Source organism: Cheilinus undulatus, linkage group 13 (genome assembly GCF_018320785.1).
Source record: "Cheilinus undulatus linkage group 13, ASM1832078v1, whole genome shotgun sequence".
Classification (NCBI taxonomy): domain Eukaryota; kingdom Metazoa; phylum Chordata; class Actinopteri; order Labriformes; family Labridae; genus Cheilinus; species Cheilinus undulatus.
The window spans coordinates 34186065-34205470 of record NC_054877.1 but is presented as its reverse complement, the minus strand read 5'-3'; the positions used below and the strand labels follow the sequence as shown (position 1 = coordinate 34205470).

Here is a 19406-nt window from a genome sequence, read left to right as displayed (position 1 = left end):
CTTAGATTTGAGTATGGGGGCCCTTAGGAAAACAGGTTGGGAACCACTGGCCTATTGGATTCAGATACTACTTAAAGAGGCATATAACTATCATTGCAGGCCTTTTTAAAAGCTCAACAGCTATTTTATGAGTGTATATAGGACTAAACTGTGCAAATATACATGTCTTGTAAAGTAAATATATCTTACTAATAAACCTGGACTAGACTTTCCCAAAGCAAGATTTAGGATAAGGCCTTATTTATATCTCAATGTGTTAGAGCTCTAAAGACCAAAATGAGTTTTTTTGTCCAGTTTCTTCACTTGAGACACGACAGTTTGTAACTTCACTGTGAGCCTTGAGTGAGATCTCTTGTATTTCCTTCAGTTGTCTCAATCCAAGATGTAAAGTCAAAGAAACAAAAGCAAGGTCTCAAATCTGGCTCAAAATAAAGGTCAGTTTTCAGTCCAAGTTCTTTACTTTGTCTAACAAATGTCTCACTCTAAGATACTGCTCAGAAAAGACTTGCCAAGACAGCTACGAGACAAAAATCTCCTCCAGTCTAGTTTCAATTTATTCTCCCCAGAAGTAATTTCTTAGGCCTGTATGCACAAATATGAACATAAACATGACATATGTCTTATATTAGTCCCATGAAAGTCTTTTCAGACAAAAATGAGACAAAGATGAGCTCTCTCAACTGTTGCTTTGACGATTTACTCAAGTTATTCTCCTTCATCTTAAAGATGTCACTTTTCCATGTGATTTCATGCTCCTAAAGGTTGCTCAGAATCATCTTATTTTACCTTTAAGACAAAAACGAGCCATAGACTTTTAGTTATAGGATTATTGGATCATGACCCAAAGTTTTAGACTTAAAATCTAGGCCAGAACTTTTTCATCAGCCCTAACATTTAAACAATAACCAGCTATGTGCACACAGGATAGCTCTTTGGGCTTATAAGAGGAATGAGTCGTGAGGACTGGAGTGACGTTTTAATGACAGAGACACTTAATGGATTAGAAACAATTACCTGAGTTTTCTTTAAAAAGATGGGCATCGGGCCAGCCAGCTCCTGCAGCCAGATTCTCAGCTGGGCACCTGCTCTTTGCTGCACGTGTGCCTGAGTGTGCACACGCATTTAAAGTCGATGCCAACCTTTAAAGGTTTGTTTGTGGAGTATGTTTTGGGAAATACCCTTTAAAAGATTGATGTTGCTTTAAAAAGAAACTACTGAAAATGAATACTCATCACCTCTTTGTTTTCATCGGGTGGATCTCTGTCGTCACTTATGTAATAGTACATCAGAGTTGTGTCTTTGGAAGGTGTTGGGAGTTTCTCAAATTAGCCTACTGGATGAACTCTCCCTTTGTGAACTCATTTAATGTGTAAGACATTGTAAGTGCATTAGCTTAATCCCTCCTATCTGTCTTGCAGCACTCGAAGAAGTTCAGTTAACACATGCATGCACGAAGGAGTGGAGCTTAAGATGGGGCTGCACACACAAGAATTCCCTTTCTGCCTTTGACCTAAAATGAAGATATTGCCAAACATCTTGTGATCTGGAATACTTGATGAGGACAATGTTGAGATTCATCTGGCATATGTGGATTTTATGGCTGCTTTATGCAGGTAAAGTTTGGTTACAGTATGCATTTTGTGAGTAGAGGTGAATACTGTTTGCACATGTTTTACACGTTTTGTCTTTAGCTTATAGGTTAATTGTTAAAACATGGTAATAGTACATTTTTAGACTGTTTTGTTATAGCTTTTGAAATGCTATTATGCTGACACGTGCTGCAAATTCAAAGGCCAATGTGTAGCATTTAATACAGTTGCTTTAGAACTTAAGAAATGAGTCATAGTTGTTATACTTTGGTATTTGTTTCTCATGATTCATTTTGTTCTCTACCTTTACATAGTCTGAACACATAGTTGTGACTATGCACTTTACTAACGCCAAGGTGTAAAGCCTGCAGTTAGACTACTTTTTCAGTATTTGATCAAGTAATATGGGTTTGTTTTTGGCTTGCCAGGAGCTTTCTCAAAAAACATCAATGGATGTGAAAAGCAGCCATGCCAAAATGGTGGTGAGTGCGAGCCCATCCCTGGTGGAGGTTTCAGATGCCTTTGCTCCCAACAGAGCCAAAACGGACGTCTGTACGGTGGCGAGAACTGCACAACTGCACTTTCTGGATGTGATGACAACCACTGCGAGAACGGAGGAATATGCTCTCCTTTACTTGTCAACAATCAGCACACCTATACATGCTTCTGCCTTGCAGGCTTCACGGGCCCTAAATGTCAGACCCCCACCACCTTCTCATTTGAGACCAGAGGCTACATGTACATAGAAACTCAGCTTCTCGACCCCGAGTCTCCTCTTAATGTGACGTTCAGCTTCAGGACGGCCAGACCAGTCGGGACGCTCTGGCAGCACAGAGTGGACGACCTCCTCCTGAGGATCGAGCTGACAGATGGCCATCTCTGTCTCCGCAGCCTCAGAGGTCAAAGCACCGTCAGTCTGGTTCAAGAGCTGCCAGAGGACTTTTCCGACAACAAGTGGCACACGATTGAAGCATCTCTGGGTGGTGGGATCAGCCTCATCAAGCTGCTCTGCACTGAAGGAACCTGCCCCAGAGACTACAAATCCGAAACCCCGCTCCTGGAGCAAGCAACTGTTCTCCCTGACCCGGGCAGTGTTCGCCAAGGCCTCTTTATAGGTGTAGTTGGGAGGAACTGGGGTTTGGGTGGAGTGGAGGATGAAACAGAAGGCCCTCCAGCCTTTCTAGGCTGCTTCAGAGATGTGTTTGTGGGTTCACATCTGGTGTTGCCGGTTGTTGCGCCTGGAGATTCAGATGCCCAGGCAAACATCACCGTGGGATGCAGCGACAAAGACAAGTGTGATGAAAGCCCGTGTCAGAATCGAGGGCGCTGCTTGAGCAAGGGCTGGAGGAGCTACGTGTGCGAGTGTCACAGGCCATATGAAGGAAACAACTGTGCAGAAGGTAAGTACAGATAAGCTGTTTTCACACATGCACACCTGAAAGTTTCTGGAAAACTTAAGGACAACCAGCCCATGGGAGGCTATCTTTAACAGCCACAAACACCTGCCAACTTGAGTAACATTTCATAAAAGAGCCACTTTAAGCCAATACTTCTGAGTAAGTCTGTTACGATACCAGAAGTCTAAGCTTTGCTAAGTGTCTGGTGAAAATCTTGATATTTCTATCAGTTTTGATGCCACCATCACAAACATAGAAGCTGTAGGCACCAAGGTTATTATAGTCAACTAAAACTAACTACATAACTAAAAATAACTACAAATAAAATTTAAAAAACATTTTAGTTAACTAATAATAAAATAAAAACTAAGCTTTACAAAAATGAAAACTAAAACTGTTCTTTGTGCTTATGAAACCAACTAGAATAAAATAAAATAAAATTAGAGACAAATGCTCTGTAGTTTGAAGCTATGACAGCAATACACAGACTGACATGAACACCCAAGCCTTGGGAGAGTAAAATTACCTGATTTGATTGGTCAGGACTTCACTCATTGGTCATTTTATGCCTTGAGTTGTAATTAAACATCAGCTTTAGAGAAATGAAATGAAAAGCGAAGGGTAGCCTATTTGAATGTGTTTTTTTAAAATGTATGATTTTTATTTTTTTTTAGGCAATTTGGGCCTCACCCCTGACAAGTACTTGAAAAACTAACACTAAAACTAATGAAAACTATGGCAAGATTAATCACATTAATCCCAATTAATCAAGGTCCACAAAAATGGTATTTAATTGCGATTAATCTCATGCTTTATTGGGCCTTTTAGCACACACTGTAAAACCGAACAAGTTGAAACTTCTCAAATTTTTTGTTGAAACTGATTACGACAAAGTTTTTAAGTGAAAATAGATTTTTTAAGTTATTGTCACTCCTACATGTATGTTGGGTTAACCTGACTTTCGTTCTAAATCTAACTCAAGTATTTTTCGTAAAGCTACCTCCACTTCATCCACTGCAATTTTCCCTCGTTTCTTTTACATACATTAATCTTGAACATTAATGCCACCTAAGGTTGTCCTACTTGAGGGACTACAGGTGAAAAGTGCACAATGAGCCAGGAAGTCCTCCTCTATCATGTTCAGTATTCCATCCACTGTTTATTAAAATTGCTCTTAACAGGTGGGACTTCACTCGCTGAGTCAGTGATTTCACTCATGGTGCAAAAGTATCTCATGCCTAAAAACATTCTAGGAACTATGGCAAAAGCACAGAATGACTGAGTACTGTTCACTTAAAACTAAAAATGTGTTCAACTCCATTATATAAAGCTGAAATAGTTGTTTTGGAATTTTAAGTTAACACAAGTTATTTTTCCAAACAACCGTCAGCTGTTCAGTCTTACAGTGTACTTTAGTTAAGCCTGGTCTGTGTCTCCCTGCAGCAACAAATATGTAGAAAAGTCCACCACTGCCTCTTTAATGTCCCGTTTACCTTTAAAAACCCAGACAGCTCAGTGGACAAGTCAAAAGCCATCTTCACTTCATTTTTCCTTTACTATCAATAATGCGTTCTCTTTTCTGTTGTTAAGTTCATATTAAAATCTTCAATCTCCCTATAAAGGCAGGTTTGTATCCAGACAGGAACTCAGCTACCCTTAGGTTAAGACAGCGGAATAATCCAAAATGGCAAAAAACGGGTTTGGTAACAAAAAATTGTTCTTTCAAAATGTATGTGATTAACCACAAGTAACACCAGACATCCTGAGATTAATTGCGATTTTAAAAAGCCTCCTTTCACAGCCCTAAAACTAAACAGAAAACGAAACATTTTTGCAAATAAAAAACTAAACTAACGTAACAAACCAGCAGTAAAAACTAATTAAAACTGAACTGAAATTAAAAACAAAAGTCAAAATGAAATTAAAGATAAAAAGGAATGAACAATTCCCAACCGTCTTAACCTTGGTAGGCATCCAGTATTGGATAACTTCTTGTTTTTAGTTCCCAACAGCTGGAGTCAAACTGCAGTACACAATCATATGCACACAAAACATCACACAAAAAACAGTATGCAGAAATATGCCTGCAATTCTTAATGAACTTATTCCTCTGAAAATCACTTTAATTAATTAATATAATGAAGATTGTATCAATCAAAGCACCTGCTCTCAAAAAGTACTGAACATATTGATAACTGTTTGAATCAGATGCATTGGTTTAACGTCAGTATCAGCTGATATTGACCCTTTTTACGAACACTGGCCATTGGCCAAATAATGTGGCATGAACTGTTATCAGGTATTTACAGCTGTGTCCTAAACCACACACTCATTCCCTATTCCCTATCCACTATATAGTGAGCAGCATATAGTTCCATGTACAGTGGACTCAACTGCAAAACACAAAAATGATTTCTGACACTACTCCGGCTGCGGGCAGTGACGTTATCGCCGTTTCACAAAAACATTTAGCAACAACGGCTCGTAAAGTTGATGATCAAAAATAACAGTAAAATTTCACTTAAAACTGATACTAAACGTAATGTATTTAAAAAAAAAAAAAGAAATACTCATAGAAAAAAAGTGTTTTGGCTGGAGTGGAACAATAATTTCCCTGTATTAACCCTTAGTTCTTCATAAAGTTGATGTTCTCAAGTCTTGTATTCCTCAAGGGGGAAAAATGTTACTTCGTTTTGAATCCTTAACATTTTCTTACAGATGATATACTTTGGTTAAAACCAACCAAACAAAAAAAGCCTAAATAATGTTTTGATATGTGTTCCTGAGCTCCTCTCGTTCGTCCGTAATGTTTGAGAGCAGCAACTGCAATGCATGATGGTAAATATTGCTGGGTTAGTGACCATCGGCTGTTCACTACTTTCTACAATGCATTTTGGGGTAGAATGAGTTCACTATATGGGGAATAACAATACTCACTCAGAATTGGACACCACTACAAAATTTCGTATTCACTATACAGTGAATAAAGATGTGATTTCGGAATCAGTACACGTTTATCTGTTGTGTCCAATCAACTTTATGATGGCGTCTGGTATGTCTAACTGCTGAGTGAAATAAGAGGGCAGAGCAAGTGACCAGTTAAACTCTGATCTGTTTTCATGGTCTCTCATAAACTGAAATGTTGGTATACTTGGAGTTTAACATCAAAACGAGTAATTTAAACAATATTAGGGCTTCCAAAAGATTGAAATTTTTAATCATGAATAATATGATAATTTCTGTAATTAATTGCGATTAATCGCACCCTTACCAGTGCATTTTTGAACAACACGATTTAGCATGCTTAAATGTTTTGTGGTTTGTATTTTTCTGCTGTCTTAAACCAAGGGTAATTGACTGTTAAGACACAGAGCTGCTTTCATAGGTAGATCGAAGATTATAACAAGAACTTAACCATGGAAAAAAGAATTTGTTATGGATCTTAAAGGAAATAAAGTAAATATTTGATAAGACAGGGCTCAGATGACTTTAGACTTGTCCAATGAGCTGTCTGTGAGCTTTTAAAAGGGAAATTACACATTAAGGAGCAGTGGTGGACTTATTTTATATCACTGTGGCTGACATGACTTAACCAAAGTGTGTTGAAAGGAACAATAGCGCATGAAATTAATTGCGATTAACAAAAAACAGTGCACAAATTGTGAATCTTAATTAATCTAAAATGAATAGATAGATAGATAGATAGATAGATAGATAGATAGATAGATAGATAGATAGATAGATAGATACTATGTGTTATTGTGTTTTAAATGAGGACAAGATTTATATGCAGCAAAATACGTTACTGGGTTTCATGTGTGAACAAATACAGTAAGATTGCTTCAGCTGACCTCTAAAGGCTGTATGTCTGAAGTTTGTTTTCAATGATGGAGGCATCACATGACACCACAGCTGACATGGCAGAGGTCAAGTCAAGTTCAACCTTATTCACTTCAAATCTAAAAAGAGAGCCATGCTGCAGGACGATAAAGTCAGTCAGTAGACATGAAAGGAGCTTACAGCGCTCGCAGAAATAGCCCAGAGTTATATAATTAGGAGGCATTCAGCAACACCTGGGCTTAGGATTAAAAAAACGTGTGTTTCAGCAGCTGACCTGTGGCTTCTTTACAGCGGAAAATCAGGGACAGATTCACACAGAGCAGAGACATATTAGGTTGCTGCCTTCTCATGACATTTCTAGAAACAGCTCGAAACATCAGTTATCAGTGAAAAGTCATATTTCTATTGACTAATAACATCCAGTTGACTCCACTGGTCATCAGGTAACAGTTAAGTACTGGAATATAGTCTAAACAAGTTAACCTAGTTTCAAATCAAGGCTGAGAAAAGCCTGTCATGTCCTGATGTAGCAAAATTCATATGCTGGCACCTCTAAAGCTCACTCACAAACACACTATACCGTGAGGAGTCTGGTCACTGCCATATGGTTGCAAGTAAACACGGTCAACTCCAAGCCAAGAGGCAGTGCAGAAATCAGCCCCAGTATGATCACATCTTGTTTGTGTGAATAGAACAAATATCATACAACTATTTATAATAAACTGTAAAGCAAATGAAGCACAATTATAAAACAGACTGATATTAATAATATGTTTTTATGACCTTATAAAGAAAGGAAACACAGGTTAGGAACCGGACAATGTGGTTAGCACTCAGAATTGGACATTTTTCCAAGAGATAAGTAAGGCATTTATTTTTAGAAGAAAGCTGTAAGAGATGAAAACTCAACTTAGGTGTATTATGGGAGGATAAGATCAAATAAATAAAGACATCAGAGGCACTGCTTTGTCCACAGGGGGCAACAAAATCAACAAGAGGCAGCAGGAATTGAGAGGATCCTGGCTGCAGACATCAAATCTCCAAAGAGACATGCACACTAGGACACACATAAACTCATGTGCACCTAGACAGCCATAATTCATCTTTTTTTTTTTTTTAATCTGTAATCTAATGCCCCACTGAAGGGCCAGTGTATAAGTGGCAATCCTATAGGGCGTTAGTTAATAACAGTAAACCAACACATCATTTTCAAGGATGAATTTCATGTAATAGAAAAAACCTGTTTTAAAAGTGCAGACATACTCAAGCTTGTGCTCCCAGTAGACAGGTGCCACAGGCAAAGCATTATGGGAACCCAATGCAGCGCGAGACTAGAATACACGGGCCCTTTTAAACATCTTTTCTGCCTCAAAATATGAAATTTATCCACAATAACGAAACATTGGACTGTATAGTACATACATTTTATGGAGTTCAGTTTTCATGAAAAGACATCTCAATAAAAAAAAAAAAAAAACAGGTGATATGCATGTGTTTATGGATGTCCAAGCGCCCATGCATTCATGGATGTCTGATGCCTGCAGCCAGGTTCTCCTGCAGGAATTAAGGATGCACGATATTACTGGCATAACATCAGCAATGGCAGATTACAGCTTCAAAAAGCTAATTTATTAATTTCTGCAGATATACAGAAAAAAAAAATCATTGAAAAAAGTACAATTTGAAAGTCACAGAAGAAAATTTGAAGATTCTTAGAGATGAACCAGGATGTGCATTTGCATTTGATACTAACACTTATTGGACATTGTTGCTGATTAAAACTTAAGTAACTAGATATTTTACTTGACAATACTAGATCAAATAGATCATTTAATTGATCAACTACATTAAAATGTTCAGTAAGATTGATCATTTCTGAAGTTAAAAGAAGTGAGTAGTGTTACCAGACGTTACTGCTTTTGTCTTCTTTTGTAGTAAAAAGTCTTCAAATGTGCTTCAGACACCGCATGGTAGTACCCAGTAAAAGCAGATGCTGATTAAAGCAATGGAGAAAAAAAGTTTTAAAGATTTTAAAGATAGTCGCCACATGAAATCTTTGATATTTTGGAAATTATGATTGAATATTCTTCAATCATTGCCTATCCCTTGCTTCATTTTTAAAGTTAGGATTTAGCTTGTGGATGTTTGTCAGAATCTTGTATTTACATCGTTTTAGATATTAGTATCAACATATTGCACATTGAAATATATTGGTTTATTGGTTTGGATATAAAAAGGCGGTGGAAAAAGGCATTTAGGTTACCAGCAGAAATCCAATGCCATGCAGCACTATGGAAGGTAACAGTATGTATACTATAGTGTATATAAATATATATATACTCAGCATGCTCTGTGATACTTGGTTCACACAAAACAATTTCATTAAGGTTATATTTATGATTTTCTCATTTTTATTAAGTCAAGTACTGAGAGATGTGACTCTTTGATTTGAACTTTGTGACATTCTCAACATTCAAATCACCACTTGTTTCCTCCATGTCCTCCTCTTCAGAGATCTTCATAACATATCTCTAGCTCCTTGCACTGGCTCAGAAAGACAACTGATTTAAATCAGTGTTAATTTTGGCAACTATAAGAAATATAGTTTTAGTCTTGGTCTTAAGAAAAAAATGTTAAATATTTTTAGTCCCATTGAGTCATTTATTACTCTTTAAAGATTTAGTCTTGGTTTACTAGATGAAAAGTTAAATCATTTCAGTCCACTGTCAGTTAAAGTCTGATATTTTAGTCTTTATTGTTAGTCAAAACAATTATTTTCCAGTGAACATCTTAAATTAACCCTGATGTGAAATTAAAACATAAATAATTATATTTACACACAATTAATATTTTATTGACTTTGAAATAAGGCTTGACATTAACACAATTTTAGATTACATTGCAATGTGACCACTTCAGTTTTTAAATTGCAGAAGGTGAAATATTTCTTTAACCTAAAATACAATTTAAATACATTTCTATTGCAGCAGAGATGTTACTCTACACATCACGCAAGTGACAGTTTTTTCTAAAATTGTTCTGTCCTTATTTTCTGTATTTTTTTCTTATTAAGAATAAGAGTGGCATAAAATTGATAATTCCTTTCAATACATCAATTCACATCAAATTTGCAACAAGCCAATATAATTAGAATTATTATTATTATTATTATTATTATTATTTTGCACAATCTTCCAGCTATAGTTTTACCTATATAGTAGTGTGTTATAATAGAATAGAATAGAACTTTATTTGTCTGTTCCAAGATAAAAACAGAAATTTGTCTTTAACACAGCTTATTCAGGCAAACATCATCCACACAAAAAAACAACAACATTATAGAATCAGATAAAATCAGATGTTCAAAATAAAACAGTGCTACTTGGTACTGTTTGGAGAAGTTATTGCTGTAGGGATGAATGACTTGTAAATGTTCCTTCGGGCCAGGAACATTTACAAGAAGTTACAAGTAATATGGTTTATTAATGTGTTGGTAAAAGATACATAAGATTAGGAACTTAAAGATAATTGCATATTAAAACTCAATTGCAATATTGGGGAAAATATTGCAATTATATTATTTTCCCAAATCAATCAGCCCTACTATAAGCAATGAATCCTCTCAAACCTCATCTCTGCTTGTGTTTTGACAATAACAGGCACAGGGTAGAAATATTATGGAGGTTGAATGTCCAACAGTCCAGCACTTACATTTTAGTCTCCTTTATGAAAACTAAACTTACTTTTCATCAGAGTTTTCATTATCAAAGATATATTTTAAGCTTATTTTAGTCTTGTCTTATTTAGGGATAAACGTTTCTCAAAGTACAATTTTAGTCGTAGTTTTAGTTGGAGTCATAGTTAGCATCTTTTGGGCATTTTTTCCTACTTTAAAATATTTTAAGGCCCACTGACAGATGTAAAGAGATGACCAATAGCTCTGATGTATGAACAAATTGTTACATCCTTGCACAGTAGATTGAAAATCCCTGGTTACTTATTGGTTGTTTTGTTTTTCTATGTTTGAGACTTGGACACAGGCTAGTTTCAGGCTAAATGCTAAGCTAAGCTAAGTTAAGCCAAGCAGTTGTTGGTTGTAGCTTCATGTTCTGTGGGAGGACATGAGAGTGGTATCCATCTCCTCAGTGAGCCTTTGTCAGAAAAGTTTATCAGCTTTATTCTCCCACACTGTTTCACCAATATTTCAGGATGTACTTTTTAAATCTAGGTTCTCTTCATGATTTGTTCTCTTTTATCCCTGAACCCCAACAGAGTATATCACTGCAAGGTTTGGCAGCAAAGACCTGGAAAGTTTTGCCTCCTTCTCCTTGGACGATGACCCAGGTGATTCTGTAACTGTATCCATGTTCATTCGCACCAGACAGAGCAGCGGCCTGCTCTTCATCCTGGCAAACAGTACCAGCCAGTACCTCCGCCTGTGGCTGGAAGGAGGGAGAGTCAAAGTCCAGATCAACAACTTTGAAGCCCTTCTTGGTCGAAGTTTAGTCAGCGACGGCCACTTCCATCTGGTGACTGTGAGGTTGGAAAGAACGGAGGCCATCTTGATCCAGTCAGCTCAGATGCAGGGCTCTATTTCCATACGGCCCATCCAAGCACACCCTGGGGATCTGGTTTTCGTAGGGGGGCTACCAGACTCGAGAGCTTCTGCTTCTTTTGGGGGCTACTTTAAGGGATGCATTCAGGATCTGAGGATTAACAGCAAACGTCTGCAGTTCTATCCTATTGAAACTCCCGTTGAATCTTACAGACTGGAGCAACTCATTAATGTCGCCAAAGGCTGCAGCAGTGACAACGCATGTGCTGTGAGTCACATCTACACTGTTCTGTTCATTATTTCGTCTTTGATTAACACATTTTTAATTCCTCATCTGTGCTCACAATGATTAAGGATGTTGTACATCTGAAAAGAGATCTGAAGTGTTTTTCTCCTCTATAGATCAACCCATGTCTAAACGGAGGAGTCTGCTACGCCATGTGGGACGATTTCACCTGTAACTGCCCCCCAAACACTGCAGGGCGACGCTGTGAGAAGGTGAAATGGTGTGAGCTGTCACCCTGTCCCGCCACTGCTGTTTGTCAACAACGATCCCAGGGCTTTGAGTGTGAGTGTCCTGACATGATACTGTACTGAAGACATTAACCTAAAGTGACATCGGATTAAAAGTCTCTTAGAAAAATCACCAAAAACATTAAGAGTAGTAGTGCTCTTTCATAAATTGTAAGTCTTTTCTCATAGTAGCCCATTTCTGATCCTGGGTTGTATCCACTGAGGGGGACTCTCCAACGTGTGCAGTCCCTTCAGGACACTCTCTGCCGAGGCACTGATTAATTACAGGTTGGCTGATTACAGCAGGGAACAGAGTTGAAGCAGGGATCCTCCATAGGATTCCTCTAAGACGTGCTAATCCCGGGTCAGATTAAGTCTGCTGCCACATGCCTGTGGAAGTTTATGATGACAAGTCTTCCTGGAAAAGTCACATGTTCAATAAGAAAAAGCAGGGGAGCTGTTGATCCAGAATAGCAGGCACATGTACTTAAATAAATGGAAACACTCTGATTTATTTGGTGTGAGTGTACAGACCCTTATGTTGTTGGCTTTTTCCAAAGTTGGAGCTATGAAAACATGCATTGTTTTGCTGAAGTTGGACTAGTTTTGGTTATTTGCAAGGTTTTTTCTCTTTTTTTTCTCAATAGTTTGCAGTGGGTACAGCTTGTTTAAAAACATGAAAGTCATTATAGATGTCATACAAAAGATAAGGTTGAGAAATGAGCCTCATTCACCAATATCCACTCAGGGGTTTTCTAAAAATTGTATTTAAGACAGTTTTTCAGAGAAACCTATGCCAGATTTATAATTTGTTCTTAAACTGCTTAATTGTTTGCAGCTCCTTTTAAACCCTCAGATAGTTTAAAAGAAACAGTTACACTTAATGTGCTATAACAATAAATTAAATACATATGTTGCATACATTTTTACATTGCATGTGTTTCGATAAAGATCAGACTAGATCATACATTTCAAATATTAATTTATTTTTGGGATTTTAACCCTTTAAATGCAATTTTAAGGGCAAACCCCCTGATGTTTGTGATGCAAAAAATACAGAAAAAAATCGAATATTTTTAAAATACTACATTCAAGATGGATTTTCTTTAAGGGGATTAATTTATAACAGCCTTGAATTTTTTAAAATAATGAGCAATGCCTTTGATTTTTATGGACTATTACTTTTTTAAAATTTTAAGATTTTCATAAATTGTTACACTCAGGGTGTTACTGCCCAAATTTTGGTCACATATAAATAGCAATAAAATGCTATATAATTTTTTTTTTCCACTTTTTTGCAAAAGTTTTTCAAACAAGATCAGACCTGATCATATTTATCAACTGTTGATTAAATTTTAGGAATTTAACCCTTTCAATGTCAATTTAATGCCACATCCATTAAGCCACATCGATTTCCGGGAGGGGCGTGGTTAGGGGCGGAGTTAGACAGCTCATTAATATTTAGAGACACAGACACAGAAATTCAATACTGGGGTGTTTTTATTTTAGCAACAAACATCACAGGTATGTCTTGGGGAGCTCTGAGACCAATATAAACTTGTTTTAAGGGGGTAAGATATGTGACCTTTAACATTGGTACCTAAGCCAGTTAGCTAAGTTAGCTTTAGCAACATTAGCTTTAGTAAACAGAGCTAAAGCTAACTTAGCTATGCAGATAACATAGGTAGGAAGGTTAAAACACAAAGCGACTTTGTGAGCTTAGCTACGTATCTCTGTAATATACATAGCTTATGCAGCTAACAGAGATACACAGGGTTCTTCTGCTGTGTTAAAATGTTTTCATGGAGGACAAGCTTTATTCCTGTAAGCAGTCTGTTTAATTGCCTTCAATAAATGATTTGTAGTCAGGTTTGCAGGTCGGGAAATTTTAGCATTTATTTCTGTTCTGACAAAGACTGCATTTCACATGAACAGTCTGGAAGAGATGTATGTCTGCCACCAGACCCTGCTCAACTGGGCACAGGATTGGCCACAATGTACAAAAGCCGGCATACTGACTCATTGCCACAACAATTTTCATCATCACAACTTTAGACTAGATATCAGCTAAACAAGACATCTGGAATAAGACCTATTATTCTTCATGCATGTGTGGTTACCCAGCCCCTGTGTTATAAACCCTCCTTCCATACTGGTCCATGACCAGCACAAGCCAAAGGAGTCTTCTTAGTGTTTACCTGAAGGCTTTATTGGAGAACCTGTGAAATTCTGACTAAACATAGGTCATATTGATGAAGCAGATCTTCAGTTTTTTTGTGTTGAAGTCTACAAAATATGTGTTTATCAAATGTTACATCACTGTCATACATTTCTCTCCTCTAGGTTTGTCAAACGTGACATTTCGGGCTGAAAGCAGCATTTTGCACTACCGGAGCAATGGTAAGGTAAAGCGCAGCCTCACCAGCATCACCCTGAGCGTCCGTACAAGACAAAACACTGCAACCTTACTGCATGCACAAAGAAATTCAGACTACCTCACCATCTCCATCCTGGACTCTAATGTTGTCATGGAGCTCCAGGCTGACTCCTCCAGGGTCACAGTTCAAAGTCAAGGCCCCATCAATGATGGAGAGTGGCACAGCGTGGAGCTCAGCATGGAGAACCAGTGGCTTCCAGCCTCCAGGTGGGTCATGGTTGTAGACGGAGACAGAGAAGAGATGAGCGTGTCTAAAACAGCTGTGAGGAATCTGAATTTTCTCAAAGAGGGAGCCAGCATCTTCCTGGGCGGACTGAACCTGGTGGCTGGAGTGAGCATGTCAGGCTGTTTGGGTCCAGTTGAGATTGGGGGGCTTCCTCTCCCGCTCCACCTGGACACAGAGTTGAACCTTCCCAGACCTCAGGAGGAGCAGTTTACCAGGGTTAACAGTGATGTCTCTCCTCGATATGGCTGCTGGGGATCTAATGTATGCTCTCCCAACCCATGTACTAATAATGCTGTTTGTGAGGATTTGTTCGACCTTCATTACTGCAAATGTTCCTCAGAGTGGATGGGCTCGTGGTGCCAAGACACAACAAATGCCTGCATCTCCAGCCCCTGTATCCACGGCAACTGCACCAACCTACAAGGAAGAATAAAGTGTGTTTGTGAGCCGGGTTACGGTGGTGACCTGTGTGAAACGGAGGTCGATATGTGTGAGAACAGCAACTGTGGCGAAGGAGCCACATGCATCAAAGGCCTCCAGAGCTATGCATGCCTCTGCCCTCAGAACACGACTGGTCAATACTGCGAGTGAGTACTTTCAAAGTCTACCAACATCTTAATAATGTGTGACTGTACCAAACGCATAAAGTTACTATATTCTTTGTTGTACTGATTTCAAAACTGGACTCTTTCAGTGAGAAAATCCCTGAAATCCCATGGTACATCGAGCCAAGTCCGTAAGTTCTTTTTTATTGTTTCACAAAATCAAGACTGAATCCCATCAGACTCAAACAAAAAAAAGAAGATATTTCTTTTTGTGGTCTTTTTCAGGCTTCCTCAGTTGCCTACATCGACATGTGCAGGAACAAGATGGAACTACAGCTGCTATCACGGAGGGAGCTGCGCTGAAACAGGCGATACCTGTTACTGTCTACCTGGTTTCACAGGACTGTGGTAGGAAAAAATACTGAATGATAATCCTGTGTGCACTTTGATTGTTCCTAGGAGAATAGTATATCATCTGTGTGTTTGTAATATCCTCCTGACACACTGCATGTACAAGGACAAAGCAGAAAATTCTGCTATTAGAATTTTTTGAGGTAATTGTTCAGAATTTCCATAGAAGTTAAAGGAAATTTGCTTGGTCTGTTTGAGAAATTTTCTTTGCTTTTCTTTTTATTTTAATTTCATGAAAATGTTGGGTATAGTTTTATTTATTTTGGAGGGTTTGATTTTAAGTTTTTATGGGAGTATTTGATTAGAAAATGTAATGTATTTTCTGAGAATTGATTTGTATTTTGGGGGGAATTTGACTGGCAATTAAGGGTTGGAATTTGCCTTGACATTTTTGTGAAATTTCATAGAATTTTTTTGAGGATTTATTAGGATGTTTATTGGATTTCTTTGGGAAGGTTTCCATAATTTCCCATCAAATGTTTTGGAAATTTCTTTGTTATTTTGGGGGAATTTGACTAGAATTTTGGATTGAGTTTGCTTCAAATCTTCAGGATTTTCAGGGACTTTTTCATGACAACTGTATTTTAATCTTTGAACTTTTTTTTCAAGTTTCACTTTAATGTGTATAGAATTTTTGAGGACATTTTAGGGTAATTTTGTTTGATTTTAAAAATTGAAGAATTTCCATATAGGTATTTTAGTGGGTTTAGTTTAGTTTATTAAGTTTATTTGTGTCAGGGACAATGTACAAAATTGCATTAGTCTCAAAAAGAGAAAATATGCTTTGTACCAGATTTAGCTTGCTGGCTTATTTCCATCTATAGTCCCTGGGAAGGTAAACAACGACAATGGAGTACAGAATCAGTCAATCATCTACACGAATATGCACGCACACATCTGCATTCATTCAGCCACAATACATGTTTCATGGCAAAGGAAATCAAATTACATATATTTGAATCTGAATATGATTTTCTTCATAGTTATAAAACAGTGATTTAAATGCAAGATTAATTCTGACAAGACTGATTCCTTAAAATCCACTTTTTCACTTCTCGAGAGAAAATGTGGAAGTCTGTGCAAAGCAAAACAAAGCTCTTCAGTGGTGGAGGAGCCACATTATTGATTGGGGATATCTTTATGTCTTAGAAATCTCTAATAATTTTAAATATTTTTTTCAGAGCTGCAGAACTTTTAGGGGAAATTCAGTTCATAATTGGCCTTTACAAATTCCTGTGGCCCATCATCATATGCAGATAGACTTTTTTGTTGAAAAATACTTTCTGTTCAAAGACAAGGCTTAGGTTTTATACTTACCAGGTCAAACTTATCCAAAGTAAGTGAAAGGAAATAACACTGCATTTCAAACAAAAGCTTGGATCTCAGGAGGATATGTGATTGAGTTCAGATGTATAGTCTAAAGTCAAGACAGCATTCTGTAAACCAACTTCACACTGCAGCAGTAAAACAACTGAACACTGAAGTTTGTTAACAGAATGTGGCTACCATTAGCAGTGCTAGCACCACCGGCCTTCCATCTTCTTTGCAGGTTAACGCCCACATTCCTGTGCCAAATATTGTCACACATGCTTTGGTTTTAGGTGGATATAATCTGACAGCCTATAGAGAACTTTAACCCCATTGGCCTACAAAAAATAGTGCTAAACATCACAGTTCCCACAAGATGCTATCGGTGCTGTTAGTTGGTGGTTGTATTGGTTGAAAGAGTCCTGAGGAGGCAAGGCATTAAGAACAACTACAGTGCCTTCTAGTGGCGGGTGGCTGTGTCACAGTTTAGACAGAGCCTTTGGCTTGGATTGCAGGCCTGAACAGATAAAAAAAAATATAGTAATTAGTTCAACTAAATCATAATTCTGGTGTCAGCAACAATGGGATCCGATTTTAACCATTTAGCAGATTAATCGAATATAGCCCTGATTTGCTCCCCATCAGTCATGACCTCAGTGTTGAATAACAATGACGGTTAATGCCTAACAGCGCTACATGGGACCCCTGGAAGAGGCTATAAACAGTTTCAGGATTTAAAAGTCATTGTCAATAATATATATGTTTTAAAATTGCTATCATTTGGATTTGGAGGTCCTTTCAACTAAAATTTGTCTGACTGTTTTCAAGAATAAGAATCTAGAGCTCTTAAATTAGGGTTGATGTGCAACTCAAGCTGCTGTCAAGCTGAAAGAGGAGCAGTTTTACTATGTGCACAAATTGCACTGGTCATAAAATATGAGTAGCGTCATGCTCGCTACCTCATGCATCAGCTCATCCTTCCTTCACGTGGAAATTTTACCACGAGTATGGCAAGATATTCAGTAAATTTCAGGACCTTATTAGAAGTTGTGTTCCTTGTTTTCCTAGTCCCTATTTATTTTGTTTGTTTGGCTCCAACCTTGACTGTTCTGGTTTACTCATACAACCCTCAACATCAACTTGATATTTGAAAAAGCTCTGTTCAGCCTAAGAGCCGCTCGAAACTGTAAAGCCCACTGTATAGCAGTGTTCAGCTAAAACAGCAGACAAGCAATAAAAACAAACAAGCTCTTGAACCTAGTCATCATTGTGATCATTTAGCAGGTAAAAGTGACAATATTTGATAAGAAAGCTAAGTGAAGGGCTAACCAAGCTGAAATTGTCAAGGTTTTACAAAGCCAACCTCCTTTTAAATGCTGACAATACTTTTTATCAAGGTTGTCAGCATTTTAAACTTCTGTACAATACTAGTAAAATAAAAAGATGTTTTTAATACCACAGCAACACAAATACAGACCATAGGCACTAATACTGGGTGCTTACTTATCAAAACTGATAACTCATTTGAATATTTGGTTATTAGTACTGAAACAAGACCAACATTCCTGAATGATTCAGAGAGTGTGCAGGATTTGACTGCAGTTCAGAAGGACTCATCCCACCCTCACATGTATGTTTTTCAAAATAGATATGCCAAGTAGTTCTTTTTTTTTTGTATGTTTTCAGTCATTAGACAGTCTTCTAATAGGCAAATATGGCTTTTGCCTCTTTTTTGAGACTTCAAAATGATTCAAGAAATCAATATTTGCCAACATGTTGATATGGATGGACCATAGCTGCTCTCTCTTTATCACCACAGATTATGGTTAAAATACCTTTTTTGAGTTTAGGTGCTCTCATACTTTTGACTGTTAAATGAAAGGTAGATGACATCCTTTCAAAACAAGTGGTGTCAAAAAGTCTCAGAAATTTTGCCAGCCTGACGTGCTGATTTTCAAAGCTCCATTGTAAAGTCACATCAGCTTATGGGGGCATAACATTACACTGCCTCTTTCTGGCACAAAGGGGAACCTCTGATGGGTTTTGTGTGCTCTAACTCTCTGATTTCTTGTCTTTATTTTCACTTTTTCTCTCCAGGTGTGAGAGGGATGTAGACGAATGTGCCTCCGGGCCGTGCATGAACGGTGGCTTCTGTATCAACTACGTGAACAGCTTCGAGTGCGTGTGTGAGATGAATTACTCCGGGATACACTGCCAAATTGATGTCAGCGACTTCTACTTGTACCTCTTCTTGGGTCTGTGGCAGAACCTCTTCCAGCTGGTGTCCTACCTCGTGTTACGCCTCGACGATGAGCCTGAAATCGAATGGGCGTTTCATGAGAATGACTAATGACCCCTCTTTCTCTGGTACAGTCATACTGGAGCATCATATGAACAATTCATGAATAAGTTCAAACTTTTAACTTCAGGGATAAGAGAACAACTACAACTATTCCCATTTTTTCCCCTCAGAACACCTTTTTCAAATAAAACCTATGGATATGGGGATTTAGTATTACTATTGATCAGTTAGGGTATTGAAGTATTTAAATTTTTGATTTTGTGTTAAGATTCTGCATATATAC

General features: G+C 37.7%; 1 protein-coding gene across 1 annotated transcript; it reads left to right on the top strand.

Annotated features, from left to right (window-relative positions):
• The first annotated feature begins 2065 nt into the window (after window positions 1-2065).
• LOC121520220 (protein crumbs homolog 1-like) lies at window positions 2066-19171 on the top strand. Its single transcript, XM_041803595.1, has 8 exons — window positions 2066-2071; window positions 2125-2989; window positions 11099-11649; window positions 11784-11949; window positions 14238-15144; window positions 15252-15293; window positions 15388-15510; window positions 18919-19171. The coding sequence occupies exons 1-8, from the start codon at window positions 2066-2068 to the stop codon at window positions 19169-19171; spliced, it is 2913 nt and encodes a 970-aa protein (XP_041659529.1).
• Window positions 19172-19406: the final 235 nt, after the last annotated feature.

Bases quoted from the DNA above. Each gene is read 5' to 3' on its own strand.
- LOC121520220 (XM_041803595.1), top strand. The intron at 11,650-11,783 runs GTGAGTCACATC...TCTCCTCTATAG, and splicing joins GCAGTGACAACGCATGTGCT to ATCAACCCATGTCTAAACGG. The intron at 15,294-15,387 runs GTAAGTTCTTTT...GGTCTTTTTCAG, and splicing joins TGGTACATCGAGCCAAGTCC to GCTTCCTCAGTTGCCTACAT.